Source organism: Dermacentor albipictus, chromosome 7, assembly GCF_038994185.2.
Source record: "Dermacentor albipictus isolate Rhodes 1998 colony chromosome 7, USDA_Dalb.pri_finalv2, whole genome shotgun sequence".
Classification (NCBI taxonomy): Eukaryota; Metazoa; Arthropoda; class Arachnida; order Ixodida; family Ixodidae; genus Dermacentor; species Dermacentor albipictus.
Genome location: NC_091827.1, coordinates 111,413,380 through 111,431,070, shown reverse-complemented (window position 1 = coordinate 111,431,070; position 17,691 = coordinate 111,413,380). Strand labels below are relative to the sequence as shown.

General features: G+C 47.6%; 1 protein-coding gene and 1 long non-coding RNA gene across 3 annotated transcripts in view; both read left to right on the top strand.

Moving 5' to 3' along the window:
* The window catches only part of LOC135896884 (medium-chain acyl-CoA ligase ACSF2, mitochondrial-like), a 539,079-nt gene that overhangs the window by 490,450 nt on the left and 30,938 nt on the right, over nt 1–17,691 (top strand). For both annotated transcript variants that reach the window (XM_070522596.1, XM_070522598.1), the window contains one exon: nt 927–1,000. In XM_070522596.1, the coding sequence (XP_070378697.1) occupies nt 927–1,000 (74 nt within the window). The remainder of the gene's footprint in view (nt 1–926; nt 1,001–17,691) is intronic.
* On the top strand, nt 6,503–9,283 carry LOC139047582 (uncharacterized). Its single transcript, XR_011507237.1, has 3 exons — nt 6,503–6,731; nt 8,142–8,351; nt 9,186–9,283. It is a non-coding gene; the product is annotated as an uncharacterized lncRNA (long non-coding RNA).

Sequence of the window (17,691 nt, the reverse complement as noted above, 5' to 3'; positions counted from 1 at the left end):
CAGCAAGATGAAGCCTGAGACTGCAATTATTCGACATCATGGTAAGTTACAAGTCTGGGCGAAAACACTCTGCTGCCGCCGGCCTTACGAATGGCGGCAGACTAACTATCTTACGAAACGCCTAATTAAGACCCTCGCCGGCATTTTGGCAAAACAGGTCTGAGCTCCGACCAAGACATCTGTTGCGGAACTTCCGCACATAACCATTACCTACGTATCGGCGGTACAGGTAACAACATATGCGACGCCATTCATGCTGGCTTACGAAGTAATCCCAGTAATGACGCTGGACACCATGCTACCGAACGTCAACGACGAAGACAACCTTGAGGTCGCCGCCTATCGCCAGCGCGCCGGAGAAGCCCAACAGCTCGCCTGCTTGCGCATCAAGATCCAGAAGAGGACCGATAATCGGCACTACAATTTTTGACGCACCTACGTGGAATACGAACCCGGTGACTGTGTTTCGCTATGGACCCCAATACCCCGCCATCGTTTGGAAATACTAAGATATTTTTTTTGTATTCTACCTAAATAAATATTTTGTCCTAATTATTCAATTAACTCCTCAACTGTTATGTTATGATGAAAGGTGTCAATGAAAAGAGTTTTAGAGCAACATTAAAAACTCCCGATACAGCTTTGTGATGCTGAATACGTGCTACATAAAAGTGTTTTCAGAGCGTAAAAGCAGCCCTCGAATACACGCAATGTGCATCGAAGGGCAAGTCGCGCGGCAATTTTACGTGTGTGGCTGCATACTCAGTGTTTCTTCTGGAGATTTGAGTTTCGGCTAATCGGCTCTATCCTTCCCAAAATGACCTCAATCATCTGCCTCGCTTTTGTGTTTTATATGAATTGTAAGGTTATCACACAACTGCGACGACGAATCATCACTGGGTAAATACGCGCAATTTCTTTTCCAGTCATGTGCGGTGGAAACGTTGTCACACCTTCAATACGAAAACTGATCCGAGAGAGCCTCAATACATCAGTGGGGGTAAGTTTGAATTTGTTCTTATAATATGCTAATGCACTGGAAGCTTTGTGTTGCACCGATGGCCTCCGTTTGTTTAATGCAGTATCGCTATAAAACAGGCTTAATTAATTTCTTCAGAGTGCTAAATGTGGCGGTGTGTAAGGAGCATATAGTGTTTCATTCAACCTGCGCACACTTATGAAAATGCGCGCGTTGTGTTCATGCACATATATTTTTATATTTTTCATTCATCTGTAATTATAATTTAATAAAATCTGGTTGCACATGACAATATACCTAGGCTACTTGAAATGTTACCCACATACTAGCGGTGGCTAGCGCGATTGCTGCGCTTGTTCAGTTTGGCAGTTGTTCAGTGGCTAGTTTTACGGGCTGCAATAGTTCCAGTTGCCTAATGCGCTCTAATTGTGAATGCATTTCCGGCTAATGTCACAGATTCTTTTACTTGTTTGTTGGTTCAAGATCGACTACAGTTAGGTTTGAACTTAGATATTGTTATATTATGAGGCACTCTCCTTGGAATGGGAGTTCCCATTGCAGACTTTGATATTGGAACAGAGAAGTTATAAGTTCCCATTGTATCGTATCACCATCGTAGAGGGCACGCCTGGCTGATCTACTCCACTTGTGTTTCTTAACTATTTACCAAATTTGAAGAGCATGGTGGCTCGTGTATTTTGTCTCTATTGAAACTTTAGTCTCTCTTCGAGCTTGCCTTCTTCCCCGCATGGCAACCCTCAAATTGGTTCTCATAAAAATAGCACAATGTCCTTTTTGCCGCCTGTTGCATGCATATTAAAAGAATAATGCAATAGAAGCAAACAGAAGCTACTGCCGCAGCGTCAGTCAACAAAAACCGTGAACATGAAGGTAAGCAAACCCAAGTATTGATTTTATGTGCTGAGTTGAATAAAGTGAGTATTAATTTCAGCATGTGGCTTTCCCAAGTTTGTGTAAGTGAATGTCGATATAACTCGCAACATAGGCCTTAATAGCTATCATTTACATTAGTTCAGAGATCCCTGCGCCCCTTTTTAAGCAGCTACAGTTGTACCTAAAGACACCATAGGATATTTGCTTGAACATTCAAAGTAATATCATCTGCCATACATCATTGATTTTGTCCAAAATGATAATTTAACATAGGATGGAATATATAGGACATATGATGGGATACAGGATATGTGGTGAAGAGGAAAGCTGGGCGCTGCAGGCACAGCGCCAATTATCCGGGAGGCACGTAGTGGAGTTTGCCAGTGCTGCTCTGGCTGAAACACTGCCAACGCTGCTTGCTGTTATCGTGTCCTGTCACTTGCTTGCCTTACATTTTGTTGGAGGTTGCTGCGGTTTGCGACCGCCCTGGGATTACGCAGCCGCACTCTGCCATCCGTCATGCCTGACGACGCCAGCCATTATATTTCACTATTTATTATATGTCAATGATCTGCCTAACTGCCCCTCTTCTTCGAAATGTATACGTTATGCAGATGATACTACTATTATTAACTTAACTTAAGTCTTACAACCTTAATATCTAACCTTAATGTCGATTTATACAGCCTGCTGGAGTGGTGCCATACCAACCAGCTACAGAAAACAAACATTGTTGCATTCACTTCCCACCAACGAACACTTCACTCCATTTCTCCTATTTTTCTTGGCGCAAGTCTTATCCCTGCAAGTTTTTCATGTGATTATCTTGGTATAGAAGTAGACAGAAATGTTAAATTTATTGAACACTTAACCAAAGTAAAATAGAAGATTTCTTACGGGATTAGGCTACTTCTAGCAGCACGAAACATATTTAACCATCAAATATCACTATCATTATATATTTACTCATTCATTCATTCTCACATTAACTACTACGTTGCTTGCTGGGGAAACACTTACGTAACACATTTAAACTCTTTGAGAATTCTACAGAATCATGTTATTAGGATAATTACATTCAGCCCATATAACCACAACGCCTGATATCTTTTACGAATGAGTCACATTCTTTCAGTCACACAAATCGTTAAATATAAAATAGGTACTTTCCTGTTTCGTGGAAGAAGAAGAAGAAGCTGACCAGTGCGTATGTGGAATGTTCGGCTCCCGCTTCTGTGCTCGTTTTCGGACTGATTTCTGTGATTCCTAGCAACGAAATGTGCACTATTCGACGCAGTTTCTTCTAAGGAACATGCCGATGTCCGATTTTTCTTCCCGTCAGTGACCTCTTTTCCATTTCCGAGGCTTTTTAGTTCGGACCACACCGCGGCTCAGCTAGCCTTACCCGACTAGGCCTATCGTCGGGGGCGAGGAGCGAGAAGGCCCAGGCCTCGCTCGTACGTGTGCGCGGCAGTATGCCCGCTATGGAGACCGTCGTGCCGGGAGAGGACATCTCCCAAGAAGAAGCGAATCGCCCTGGCTGGACGACGGCCATGGGCAGAAAAAAGAAGGCCACACCGGGACCGACCGTTCCGTACCGAGGCAACGAGGGACGAGCAGAGACGAAGGGCGGCCGCCGCACGGCCGGCCCGCAGAGCGCGGTCAAGCGCCTCGTTGCCGCATCGAGGCTCCCCCGGCTACCGAGGGACCACATTCGCATCATAGTGAGGCCGAGAGACGGCCTCGACGTAAAAAAAGTGAGTCAGACTCGCCTGGCGCAAGCGCTAGCAATGGCGGCCTCCCTCCCGCCGAACGAGACCGAGGAAGACATCGTTTGTCCGAACGCAACCCAAAACATTCTCGTCGTGTCCACGCCAACCGAGAAGAACGCGAACGCATACGCCGGAGTTCAAAAGCTTCACCTAAGAGAAGGCGCATACAATGTGGCCGCATACATTGCGGCACCAGACAACACGTGCAAGGGGGTCATCAGAGGAGTGGACCCCGAAATCAACGAGGCCCAGCTTCAGGCCATGATCGTGAACCAAAGAAATCCCATGGCCTTGGAAGCCAAGCGGATCAAAAACACCTCGATGGTGGTAGTGCTCTTCAACGGCATGAAAGTGCCGAACTACGTCATGTGTGGCGTAAGCCTAATACGCTGCACGCTCTACAGGCGGCAGAACGACGTGTGCTACGGGTGCGGTGACTTGGGTCACAGAGTCGACGTCTGTCCTAATCCTGACAAGAAGAGGTGCCGCGGCTGCAGAGCCAACGACCCGGCTGCAGACCACCAGTGCTCGCCCAAGTGCGCCCTCTGCGGGGGCCAACACCCGACGGCGGACAGCAAGTGCAAGCAACGATACCAAATCCCTTACGTCGTGCGGCTCAGGAGGCGCCGACGCAGCCCATACAAAAATGCTTCCTTACTTTCTTTAGAACTTTTATCAACATCCTATTGACTTTTACTTTTTAGTAACGTTTGTCAAAAGAAAGTTGGTTACTTCTTTTCTAACTTCAGTATGTAAAAAGAAAGTTACTAGAAAGTTAAGACACACTATTTTAACTTTTTAGAAACACGATTCAATAGGAAGGTAATAAATATAATTATGTTCTTAAAGTACATAACCGAAGTTACAAAACATGCATGAATATTATTCAATAAGGTTCTAATTATTCAGTGAACATGGCTGGTGCAAGACAGTGTTGTTTCATGGACAGGTGTAACTTTCCACAATTTGCAATCAACTTTCTAGTAAGCCTGGTTACTACAAAGTTGTTAAAAATTATTTAGTGAAAAATGAACATATAGCAGCATCTGAACTATAAATGAATATGCAAAGACTGGCTGCATTAAAAAAATGTTTTTTTGCACAGTAACTGTTTTCCTAATTTTTAATCAACTTCCTAGTAACAGATGATAGTAGAATGTTCATAGAAAAAAATTGCTTCTAATACCGGACGCTAAGAGGAAATATGGTCTCACCAATTCAAGATGTGGGCACGTATTCTCGAAAACACGACAGCTAGTGCCATGGGAAGCGTGTATATGAGCGGTGATCATGAATTTGTGCTCAGTAGGTGTCAAAGAAGCCCGTAGGCCATGCACCATCGCACTAGATGGCGCGCTGATCGGCTCGTGTTCGCCAACTAAAGCGGGAGACACACGGTCCGATTTGGTGTCCGATCCGGCGTCTGACGCGCCGAACCTGCAGCCCGAATCGAGGTGTTTTGCCGTGCCGAAGCGCCGGATCGGACGTCCGGCGTGCGACAAACCGGGCAGATTTTCATCGTTCGACATGTTTGACAACTGCACCGTCGTCTGGCCGCAGCCATTGGCAGCGCGGCTGGCATGTGACGTTCTCTGACGTTCCCTCCACGGAGGCGGTGCTGGCTTTCCGGTTTCTCGCAGTTATTCTTTTTCCTTGCCTGCTGCAGTTTGTTTCTGACATGAAATAGTTACCAGTTCAGTAAAATTATCTCGAACGTGTGCCTGTTATGCAAACCAGCGCCTTGTACACTAGCACTAAGCTACTGGTGAGATCGGGAGCCGCGACGCGAGGGCATTTCGCGAGCAGACATCACACACCGACCGTCTGAGCGAGGCCGCTCGCTTCGCTTGCGCGTTTGCCCTTCGCAACGACTGCGTCGGGTAAACCAATTGTATTTAATTACGGCCGACCTAAGTGTACAGTGTTCATTGTTTTGGCAAAAATAAGCACTCTTCGACGAGCTCGGACTGGTTCGCAAGCGCCGTCGGCTGCAGCGTCCGCCTAGCTATGCCTACCGGCCCTATCGCTGGCTTTAGCGGAGCCGTCAGTGGACAACGCGCCGTCGTGAAGTGTTCTGTCACTCACAGGGGCATAATTTTATCGACAGCCTTCGCGCAAAGCGAAGCAGTGTTGTGCAGAGTTGTTTATATTGCGTTTCTCGACGTGGATATGAACTCAAGCTGGGGAGTTGGATGTGGGCGGAGCTTACGCGCCGCTCATGCCGTAGCATGCAGCGCCGCACGTCGGATCGGACACCGAATCGTACCGCGTGCGTCTGTATAGCTCGCTCATGGTTCGGCTGAAGTCCCCGTATACACTTTATAAATAAGAAAGCCTACCTAGGCACTGTAAACCCAATGATTGGGGCCTAAATGCCTCTCCGCCTCCTACTACGGCTTCCTTTGAATGACAGTCTGATCTCGAAGGCCGTGCTTTTGCAACCTGCATGCACCTGAAGCAATTGCGAATCTTGAAGGCAACATCCGCTTAGTTTTTATTATATATACATTTCCTTAAACTTCGTATCACAAAGCACAAAGTACACACTTCTGGACCAAATAAATTTATTAAAAGACTCTATCAAATGTTATTAGGAAAAAACACGCAATTTTTTCATTTAAGATACATTTTTCTAAAAAACCGCAGAGTGGCGCTACTGTAGTATTTGTTTGGTCGACACACCACGTTGGTTATCGTGAGTGCTCCCTGCAGTAAGGTGGTATTTGAGTTAAATTTTAGAAGTGCCTAGACAAAACGTGCTCCTTGTCGTGTGCAGTGACCATCCCAAACCCTCCGGACTCGTGTAACGCCATTAGTTCGCCGTGTGTTCCGAGCGATGCACCAGTGTCGTCAGTGAGTGCCCTAGTACAGCTCCCGTCCGAGCTGCCTTTGTTCTGCCGAGCTACCTGCTCGCGCTCTCGTGAAAAGTCTGGTACTGGGGCTTCGAATTGTAGTGTTTGGAAGACTGTTGAAGGTTGTGCTTTTGTGGAGCTGGAGTTCATCGGCAGTTCTACAGTGCTTGCGCCAGAGAAACGTCGGTGCTTCTGTACCTGTTAGACGAAGGAGCGTTTGCCAAGTCTTGAAAGGTAAGCAAGTTTGGCGCTTGCGCGCATTCTTGAAGCTTATGATTTACGTAATGAGTGTTGTGTGACTAGCTAGAGCAAAGCGCTTTCCTATCGCATGTTAGCCATGTTGCTGTGCACATTTAGCAAGCAATTTCACGAAAGCTTCCTCTGATGTAACAGCGTACTTGCATTCTGCTACCCGCCTTGATTGCTATGCCTGAATGGGCACACAATTATGAAAACACATTGAAAGTTTGTGTTCGTTCGGCAGTGCGTAATAATTTGAAGACTGCGATTTTGTAGCGATACTTACCCCTCGATTCTATATCACTCTTCTTGCCCACCGCTAACGCCCGGCAGCTGCAGTACGTAGCACGGGCCGCGGCGTCGGTCAGCCTACTAACGAATAGCGCAAAGGAATACCATCGCTACAAAATCGCGGTCTTTAAATTATTACGCAAATTTTGTGCACAATGAATGTTATAAACACACCTTGCATGTACATGAAAAAAAGGTTTACAACAGAGATGACATAGATGCATGGGCACATATATGTGTCAATAAAATACTCGAGCCTCTTTCTGACTACGGAAAAAGAAGTTATGTCTTCTCGAGGGCATGGCTGCTTGTAATAATGAACCTCTAAGGGAAGGTTTTCTCTAATCCCTATTTTTGATATCTAAATGCTTATGTGGCATGTACAAACTGCTTGCATCAATTTCTCATTGGGATGAGCTGTCTGAAATTTAATTTTCAGTAATAATTGCAATAATTAACTCCTTTCACCTGTCTTCTAATGACTAAAGTTCTATGCTTCTACCTTGACAAACCTTTTGTGAAATTAGTTTGATGAGGCCCAATATGCAGGGTTTTCTAAATTGAAGGTATCAGTACCTATTAAAGACTATGCTAACTATGAAAATGCTGCTTGTGTATATTGTTTATTCACTCTGTCAGACAAAATCTTTACACCCAAGTGCAGTCAGTAAATTTAAAAGTGCATGTCTGCAAGGGGAAGTCAGAATTGTATTTGAAGACAATTGCATCTTGTTTGGTAGTTCTCGAGCACTTGTGCGCCACCAATCGAGCACAGCTTGGCCCTATACTCGATGAGGCTTGAAGCTTTCAATGTCTGCTAATCACTAAAACAGCACCAGATCTCACTCTGTGTCAAGGGGTGGCACACATTTGCTTAGTTCTAGGCAGATGCATGTCTTTCTTTCGCATTGAAGTTCCCAATACTTTCTAGTCTTACGTAAAAGTACACAGCTCAGTACAATGCATGTATGGTATACGTAAGGCTGCTTTGTTCTTTAAACCGAATCAACAAGAAGCAGCGACTTCCGTTTTTGCAAACCTTACCCTACTTCCTAACCATTCCTTGATCAAATGCGTATAAAATGAATCTTTGGTTGTTGTATTCTTTCACAGGTAGACATCGGTGACGGTGTATACGTTGAAAAGGGCCTGCTGAAGAGGCTGTGCCTGGATGCTAACAACTCAGGCTTTCACTTCGCGGAGGGCCTCCTTAAAGCTCCTTTTTCAATAGAAGACGTTGAAGGGAGGTCCTTCTTTGGGCGGCTGTCAAATGCCTTCCACAGAAGGATCCGTTGGATTCCAAGAAGGTCAACACCATAGTAGGTATGTGTGTCACAAAGAAGCATCTTAATATTCTTTGTGCAGTTTTCAACAAAACTCCTTTCATGGCAATTTCAGTGCTATCTTAGGGTATACTCCTTTCTTTCCTGCTAAAATAGCTATTAACCTGATTGTAATAGCATATTATAATGCAAGCTTTGCCACCATAACTAGAAAATTCTCATTACTGTTGGCATATGTATTTTTGTGATAGAGGCCCTGGTCATATGAATGCACTGATAATATAATATCCTGTCTTGTGGAAAGCTAACATGTTTAGTAACAAGCTCACTTTGACAATGTCTGCCTGCACAACAAAGGCATTTTCTAATCTTGCTGTAGAACGTCCGTGATGCCTGTTCAACTGCTTACATGTTGCTTGTATCATTTCGTGCTTCTTAAGTGCAACATAAAAATCAACTCTTCTATGTACCTGTGCCCAAGCAAAGCTGCAGCATAGTTATGACTGACACCTTGCCTTTCCTAAGATAATTCACACATGAGACTTCCATGTACTAGTCACAATACGAATATCGAAGTTCATTAAACTGAAGTTGATTTACAGCTTTTGTTTGTAGATGACAATTGGTACGATAGAGTTTATGTGTCGTGCATCTGTTGGTGTTACGCACATCCATCACGCTCCCAGCTTTAATGCACGAATTCAGTCATTTCATGCATTTTTAGGACTTTGCACAAAACAGGTGGAGATGTTTATAGCTCACAGGATTGAAAGCTTGTCTCTTGAGCACTTCCTTTTTAAGAAACAGATGCATGGTGTGTTGCAATGTCACTGTAGCAAAACTAATATATTGCCTTTTTTCTTCTCGTTCCTAGACTACACAACGCAACATTTCAGCCTACTTCCAGGGCAGCTGGAGAACTCGTCCTCCTTACTAGCCCGGGGATATTAAATGGATGTGTTCAAGCACAAATGGAAACCCGTCTTCTTCTGTTGCATGCCACACCTAGCCACTTGGCAATCACTATTCGCCAAAGACAGATAGTTGACAGGATGTTACTAGCAAGTCGTTAGGATATATAAAGGTGGTTAATAAATAGTCATTGCACAGTTTTTAGGAAGCAAATAAAAATTTTATTCAGAGATAATCAAAGCTTACTTTTGCAATATATAATTGCAAAAGTAATTACCTCTGAACAAAATTTTTATGTACTTTCTAAAAACTGTGAAGCGACTATTTATTGACCACCTTTATACATCCTAACGACTTCCTAGTAACATCCTGTCAACTATCTGTGGCGAATAGTCGACAGGATGTATAAAGGTGGTCAATAAATAGTCGCTTCACAGTTGACACTTTCTAACGACATAAGATAATAAGCAGTCAGTAAGAATTCTATCAACATTTTATATCTATACTTTCAATTCAATATCGGTGGCCAGTAGTCGGTAGGAGGTTACTAGGAAGTTGTTACGGTGTCTAAAGACGTTTTATAGAATGTCGATAGGTTCTAGTAACATTTGTCTAAAGACGGTTTATAAAATGTTACTAAAATTTTTTGTAAGGGAGAAATGCGAAGAAATCGCAGTTGCAAAGCCATCCGCAACAGCTAGAGAGTAGATCACGTGATTCCAGCGTGTCAAGTGCCCCCAGAGGAGGACGTTCGACAATGCCGACACTACAACAGCGCAGCCGATCGAGAGGCCGTTCTCGCTCCAGGGGGCGCTCCCGCTCCCAAGTGCGCATTCAAGAAGGACCGACCTGGGCGGACCGGGCCAAGCCAAAACCGCCTTCACAATCAAAGGTAACGCAGGTAGCATTGCCAAAGCATAACAAGGAAGACTCTAGAATAGCTCAGCTAGCGGAAGAAAACGCGCGCCTCAAGGCGGAGATTCAGCAAATGAGGGCGGATTTCGAATCGTTTCGGAAACACGGTTCCACTCCTCAGCTAGTCGACCAACAGCAGCAGCAGCAGGTGCCGCAAAGTACACCGACCCCGCAAGGGGAGCAGTCGGTTCGCTCGGTCAAACGCAGGGCCCCTCCCCTGACGGAGGAGGAAAACCCGGCGGAACCCGAGTCCAGTAGCGTCCTATTGGGAATTAAGCAGTCGATTAGCTCATTGCAGCTAATGGTCCAGCAACTAGCGGAGAGCATGGTAGCGCTCGCGGCGAGAGTGACGCGTATCGAAGCACACGTGGCGCCTGTGGGTGCTAAACAAATCCAAGGCGTCAATCATGGCGACCAACTCAACTAGAGAGCTGTTAGTGTGGCAGTGGAATTGCGCTAGCTTCAAAAAGCGCAAGGCTCCGCTGCTACAGTTCATTGCCTCACAGGCGGACAAACCGCACGTCATAATCTTACAAGAAACTTTGGGTAGCGAGGTGTCCCTGCCCGGCTACCGGGTCGCCTCGTCGAAATTCGAACAGGGTAAGCGCGGAGTGACGACCCTCGTCGCGAACAAATGCTCTTTCCAGGAACGAGATTTGAAATTAGGCAACGCGAAAGCGGAGGTAACCGTGATCGAACTCATACCGAACAGTTGGCTGAAAAACAGCGTATTCGTAGTGAACGTGTACAGCCCGCCCTCTGACCACAGACAGTCGTTCACATCGATAATAACGAAGGCGGCCTCAATGGCCAGGGGGGCCCCTCTCATAGTGGCAGGAGATTTTAACGCGCCCCACGGAGCATGGGGTTACGCAAGCCCAGTGCCTAAGGGAGAGCGGCTATTGGTGGCAGTCACTACGTGCTCGCTAGAGCTGGTGACGGACCCCCGCTATCCGACTCGACTAGGCACGTCGGTGGCGCGGGATACGACGCCCGACCTGACTTTCGTCAAGAACGTGCGAGGGGCCGAGTGGCGCAACCTGCACGAGAACCTCGGCAGCGACCACTACATACTGGCGGTCACGATCCCCATCAGGGCGGCACCACCGAGAGAATTTAAGGTCACCGACTGGGACGCCTTCCGCAAAATAAGGAAGGAAGACACAAACGAATACGCGGATCTAGACAGTCTTTTTAGAAAGCTCTAAGAGGACGTTAACACCGCGACGAGGGTTGTCCAAACTGAACTGAACGTGGAAAGGATGGACGCGAGATTGGCACACCTATTAGAGGCAAAGAATTCCATCACGGCCAGGTGGAAAACGCAAAGACTGAATCGCAGACTACGAAAGAAAGTAGCGGCACTAAACCGGGAAATCGAAGCGCACTCGATCGAGCTTTCCAAGCAACAGTGGAACGAGGTGTGCGCGTCGGTAGACGGACAAATGAGAACCGGGCGCAAATGGAACCTCCTAAAGCAACTGTTCGACGACAAACAATCCAAAGGAAGTCAGAGATTGGCAATCGATAGGATTTTACAAAAGCAAAAGGAGCAGGGCAAAACGGAAAGCGAGTTCCTAAAGGAGCTGGCGGAGACGTATCTGCCACTGGGCCCGTCAGGCGATGGCGACTATCCACAATACGCCGGGGCAGAGGTCGAAGAACTCGACGCGCCTTTCACGGAATCAGAAATTTGGGATGCCTTACAAGGCCTCAACGGACGCTCCGCTACAGGCCCGGACGGGGTCTCGAACAAACTGTTGAGGAACCTATACGGAAGGTCGGTCGAGAAGCTCACCGAAGAAATCAACAGAGTGTGGGAAACGGGAGAAGTACCAGAGGTGTGGAAAGAGGCCTCGGTCATACTTATACCGAAACCCGGTAAACCACTTGCGGCGGAGAACATGCGGCCAATATCGCTCACCTCGTGCGTAGGCAAGACGGCCGAACATGCCATACATAACCGAGTATCCCGGTACATAGAGAGAGAGGGCCTCTTCCCACATAACATGGTGGGCTTCAGACCGGGCCTCTCCACACAGGACGTAATGTTGCTACTCAAAAAGCATATAATTGACGGCATGACCAGAGACACCAGGGGCATACTGGCCGTGAACCTAACGAAAGCGTTCGACACGGTCAAACACAGATTTCTAATGGAAACGATCTCGATGATGGGGCTCGGCCGGAAATTCCACTCTTACATAGGCTCCTTCCTCAGAGACAGGAAAGCCACGATCAAAATTGGACAGGCCACGTCCGATTGGTACACGCTGGGCGCAGGGGCACCCCACAAGGGGCGGTGCTCTCCCCACTATTATTCAATCTGGCAATGAAAGGGCTCTCTGACTGGCTGACGAGAGTGACCAACGTCAATCACGCCCTGTACGCAGACGACATTACGGTGTGGTGCCCGGGAGGGTCCGACGCAGAAGTCGAGCAGGCTCTTCAAGAGGCGCTGGACACAACGGAAGAGTACCTGAAGGAAACGGGACTCCGTCTGTCACCCAACAAATCGGAACTGTTGCTGTACAGGCCCTCAAAACAAGGCATGAGGAATTTGACGCCGATCGATCAAATACCGATCAAATTACATACGAATGCCGGCCAGCCGATTCCCAGAGTGGACACTATACGAATCCTGGGGCTGCTAATTGAGGCGAAAGGTGGTAACACACAAACTGTCATGAAACTAACGTCCCAAACGGAGAACATGCTCCGGCTGATCCTCAGGGTGACGAACCGCAGAGGAGGGCTCAGCGAGAGCAGTCTCATCAGACTTTACCACGCCTTCCTCATGAGTCACGTCAATTACGTAGCCTCGGCGCTAAAATGGACCAAGAGAGACGCGGCCAAAATAGAGACACTGATGCGCAAGAGCGTCAAAAGGGTGCTAGGTCTCCCGATCACTACAAGCACGGAGCAGCTCGATCGGTTAGGGGTCCACAATTCACTATCAGAAATCATCGAAGCGCAGACCAAGGCACAGGTCGTGCGGCTGTCGACCACCAGGGCCGGCAGGCGCATCCTAGAAGAAGCAGGGATAAATGCCGAGGCAGAGTGCAACGCACACAAGATTGCGCTCAGCGCGGCGGTAAGGGGCACTTTCAAGGTAGAACCGCTTCCGAGAAACGTCCACCCGGAATTCAACGAGGGGCGCCGAAAGGCGAGGGCTCGAGCACTGCTGAAATCGACCGCCAACTGCCCGGGCCTGGCGGCATTTGTAGACGCGGCCCAGTATGGGCGCAGCGACCGGTACGCGGCCGTCTCGGTACGCTGGGATGGCACAATAATTAACGCAGCATCGGTCAAGGGGGTAACGTCCGAAGTGGCCGAACAGGTGGCAATAGCCATGGCAATGAGAGACCCCGAACGTCCTCACGTCTACACAGATTCGCGATCGGCGGCAAGAGCATTCGCCTCGGTCTCGATATCCCGGAAAGCGGCGGCCGTCCTCGGCAGCGAGGGAGCCGCGAGTCAGCACCTCGTCAAATGGTTTCCAGCCCACATGGGGGCCGACGTGCACCCCGAATTTCCCAACGCGAACTTGGCCGCCAGTCAGCTCACGATCTTTGACCATGTAATATCTAAAGGCGGGATTCTTCGTGATGCCGGCTAACTCTGTGCAATTGCTGATTTTCCCAAACGTTCCTCCATAAAACAACTTCGAAGCTTCCTTGGCCTCTGTTCTTACTTTCGCCGCTTCATTAGAAATTTTGCCTCCATCACCGCTCCTTTGCATCAGCTTCTATGCAGCGACTCGAACAATTAACACTAGTCGCCCATTTGTGACGCTGCCTCCTAAGCGTTGTGTTGTCTACTAACCTCGCCGCCGATACTGCGTTATTTCGACCCTACAACTGCGAGCAAAGGACACACCGACGCCAGAGATGTTGAACTCAGCGCTGTGCTCGCGCAGCGCCAATCTGGATTCGAAGAGTACGTCGTTGAATACGCAAGCAGCACCCTCACGAAAGCAGAGATGAAGTATTCCGTTACGGTGAATTATTGTTCGGCCATAATCTGGGTACTTGGTAAATTTCGACCGAACCTCTATGACGACCCTTTCGACGTAATTACGAACAGCTATGCGTATTGGCTGTCCACGTTGAAGGACCGCTCCGACAGACTAGCTCGCTGGACATTGGCGTTGCAAGATTTGAACATGCACATTGTCTACAGGTCTGGCCGCCGCAACACCCGTTCACCTTTGTAAAGAGAAAGCGCTGCCTGCCTGTGTGCCGGTAGGAATTACTTTTGTTACCAGCAGCCTCTGACATAAATTCGGAGCAATCCAAGGATGCCTGGATTAGCGCTGTTATCCTCTTCCTTTCAAACCCATCGACTCTTCCACCACCTCGAGATTTTTGCCGTCAAGCTTCTCCCTTCGAAACACGGAATGGCCTCCTTTATTGCCGGAAGTACTTCTCTGACGGCCGTCAGTGGTTGATGCTCATACCTCGACAGCTTCGTGGTGAAATATGCTCTGCTTTCCACTCTGACCCACAGTATGGATGCAGGTGTCTTCAAAACGTACACCCAGCTTCGCTTCAGGTTTTATTAACGTGGCATGTAACCTTTCTATGCAAATACATTCGATCGTGCCCATAGTGCCAACGCCGCAAGGTTGCTGCTCAGCTTGTCTCTGGTCTACTCCAGCCAATCCCATGTGCTGCGAGGCCCTTCGATTGCATTCGCACTTACCTGTGTGTACCCATTCCCAGCACGCCTTCTGGAAAGCTATGGTAAGTCGTCGCTTTTTACCACTTGACGCAATGCATGGAAACAACCATCCTGCCTGTGGCCACAGCTCGTGATACAGCATCCTTCGTCCTGAACAACTTTGCTTTCCGTCATGGGGCACTTCGCGAACTTTTGAGTTATAGAAGGACTGTGTCCATCTCCGAAGCATAAATTCGCTCCTTGTCGGATGTAGCATCGTTCATCACACCGCTACTGCCTACTATCCTCAAACTAATGTTCAGACGGAAAGAGTTAGCCGCACCCATGGCAACAAGCACTACAAATGCATCGCCTCTGATCACACTGATTGGAATCCTATTTCGCCGTTCAGCGCGCACGCCAACCCTGTACTACAGGTGATCACAAACTTTTCCCCGTTCTTCCTCTTCTATGGCCGTGAACCTTCCACTACACTCGACACCATTCTTCTGTACCAACCCGAATCATCCGAATGCACACGAAGCTCTGAAGATGCCCGCTACGCCGAAGAATGCCGTCAGCTCGCCCGTTCCTTTAGAACAGTCGGCCAATTCAACAAAGATCTGGATGTGACGAAGACCACCCGCATGGGTACTTTCTTCCGGATACTTTTGCGTGGCTCTGGGTTAATGCTCTTCCTGCTGGCCACTCATCCAAGCTTGGTTCGAAATATCAAGGACCTTACCGTGTTCAAGCACAGACATGCTCTGTGAACCATATCGCGGAGCCTCTCACGCCACCTACGGGCCAATTCTATGGTGGTCGTGAAACCATCCACTTATAACATCGGAAGCCGTATTACAACCTACTGATGCTACATTCACTATGAGTCGTCAGGATGACTTTTTCAATTGGGGGGGGGGGGGCAGTCATTGTAGTGAGGAGGAATGCTCGGAGCTGCAGACACATCGCCAGTTCTCCGGGGAGGTGATTGCTCGAGATTGTCTGGGCTGCGCTGGCTGAAATGCTGATAACGCTGCTTGCTGCTCTCGTGTCCTGTCTTTTGTTCGCCTTAGAGATGGAATAATTTTACCTGACATGTCGCCTGTGAGCAGACAGAAAAACGTGCCTATTCTTCAGCCATTTCATTCAAAAATTCGTCTGGGTGTTCACCAACGCATCGTCAATGCAAAAGTGGTTGTTCTCAGCAAAAGTCGCAGTGTACAAGCGAAGCTCGGCGTTAGACAAAACAAAGTTGGTTGTTCAGAATCGAAAGCAAATTGCTGGCTTAACCTCACATTTACAGATAGTCGCCTTTCCTCTTCATAAAAGAATCAGAAGACACCTAAGCAATCATTATGAGTTGTGAGTGCGAGAGCATTAATTTCCACTTGAACGCCACTGAGCGGTCATCGAATCAAAAACTACTTTCGGGCAAGCAAGCGCGTTCATACGATTGGCCGTCTTGGCACGTTTCAATCTGATTTTACCAATGCGCAGTTAGACCAAAGGCGAGAGCTTGTGTGGTCAAGGATCGCACGGATAGCAAGGGCTTCCGAGAGTGAGAGCGAGATTGACGTGTGGTCATGGTGATGCCCTGTCCCCTTACGGAACACCTGGCGAGCTAGTGCGGCAGCAGGTAATCCGGGCGTTCCCTTTCGCCCGCTGCGCTCCGTCGAGGTGCGCTCGTGGCGTGGCGTCGAAGTGAATGGGAGTTTAGGTGTCGTTTTTCACTTGTCCAGACGACACACGCCGACTTACTCGCTCAATGGCCATTTGACGCTTGGTATCGTAAATTGAAAACCGCATTGCATGCATTGTGAATGGTATTTACTTTTTCATTAGAAAGCACTCCAGAATTCAAGCACATCGCAGGGTTCCCAAAGCTATATTTCATGTCTTCTCGCGTGTATCACGAAAAACACACCTTGGGAAAGTTATTAGAGCTGTAGATATATGCAGAACTGCATTTGTATACTGTTATCTATACTTATTACATATTTGTCCCCTTAATTGTACAGAACTGGCGTGATCTACAGCTTGAACATGTGAATTGCACTCAAAAGAATCGTGGATCAATTATACTGAGTCCGTATGTTTTGTTAGTCTGTTTCTAAGCTTGAGAATGGGAATGTGGATGATACACTTCGATTAAGGCCGGTTAGAAGATGTCGGCGACCGGAATGTGAACCCCTTCTCTATTTCACGCAGCCCAACAAGCAAAATATTTCATACGATTGAACAAGCCGATCATGTCAAATCGGTGAAGTACTATAGCGCCAAACAGACGACACAGGAAGAAGAGACACGGACGAGCGCTTACTGACAACTGATGCTTTAATGACGGAAACACTCAATATATATATACACAAATTTGGCGGCGCAACTCGCGCATTGTCAAAACATCACATGGTAAATGGGCAAAAGGCGATAGAACGATTGTGAATGTGACGTTCGTGAAGATTACACGTGGTGTACAGGGCCAAATGACTATAAATGATAATGGTAACGTGATACACAAACACCGCCGTGAGGGAGTACCCCTTAAAAACTAAAAGATTAGGAATGTTCACCAGGCGCGGGCGGCGCAGCAACCTGCTCAGATTTAACTATGGGCTTCTAAAAATGACATCTCACTTTTATAGAGAATTTTCGATGGTTCGCTTACGCATTCAATGCCCTTCCTTTTAATGTGGAAGGCTTCCTTCAGCTCGCGGGCCACGCTGTCTCGACTTCTGTCCAGAATGACAGTCTCTCTTAGGCGAGGCTTGCACCCGCACTCTTTGCAGTGGATGGCCATATTGGAACCTGCTCCTTTCTCCTGTAGCCTTTCGTGTTCTTTCAGCCTTTCATTTAGACACCGCCCCGTTTGTCCTATGTAAACTTTTTTG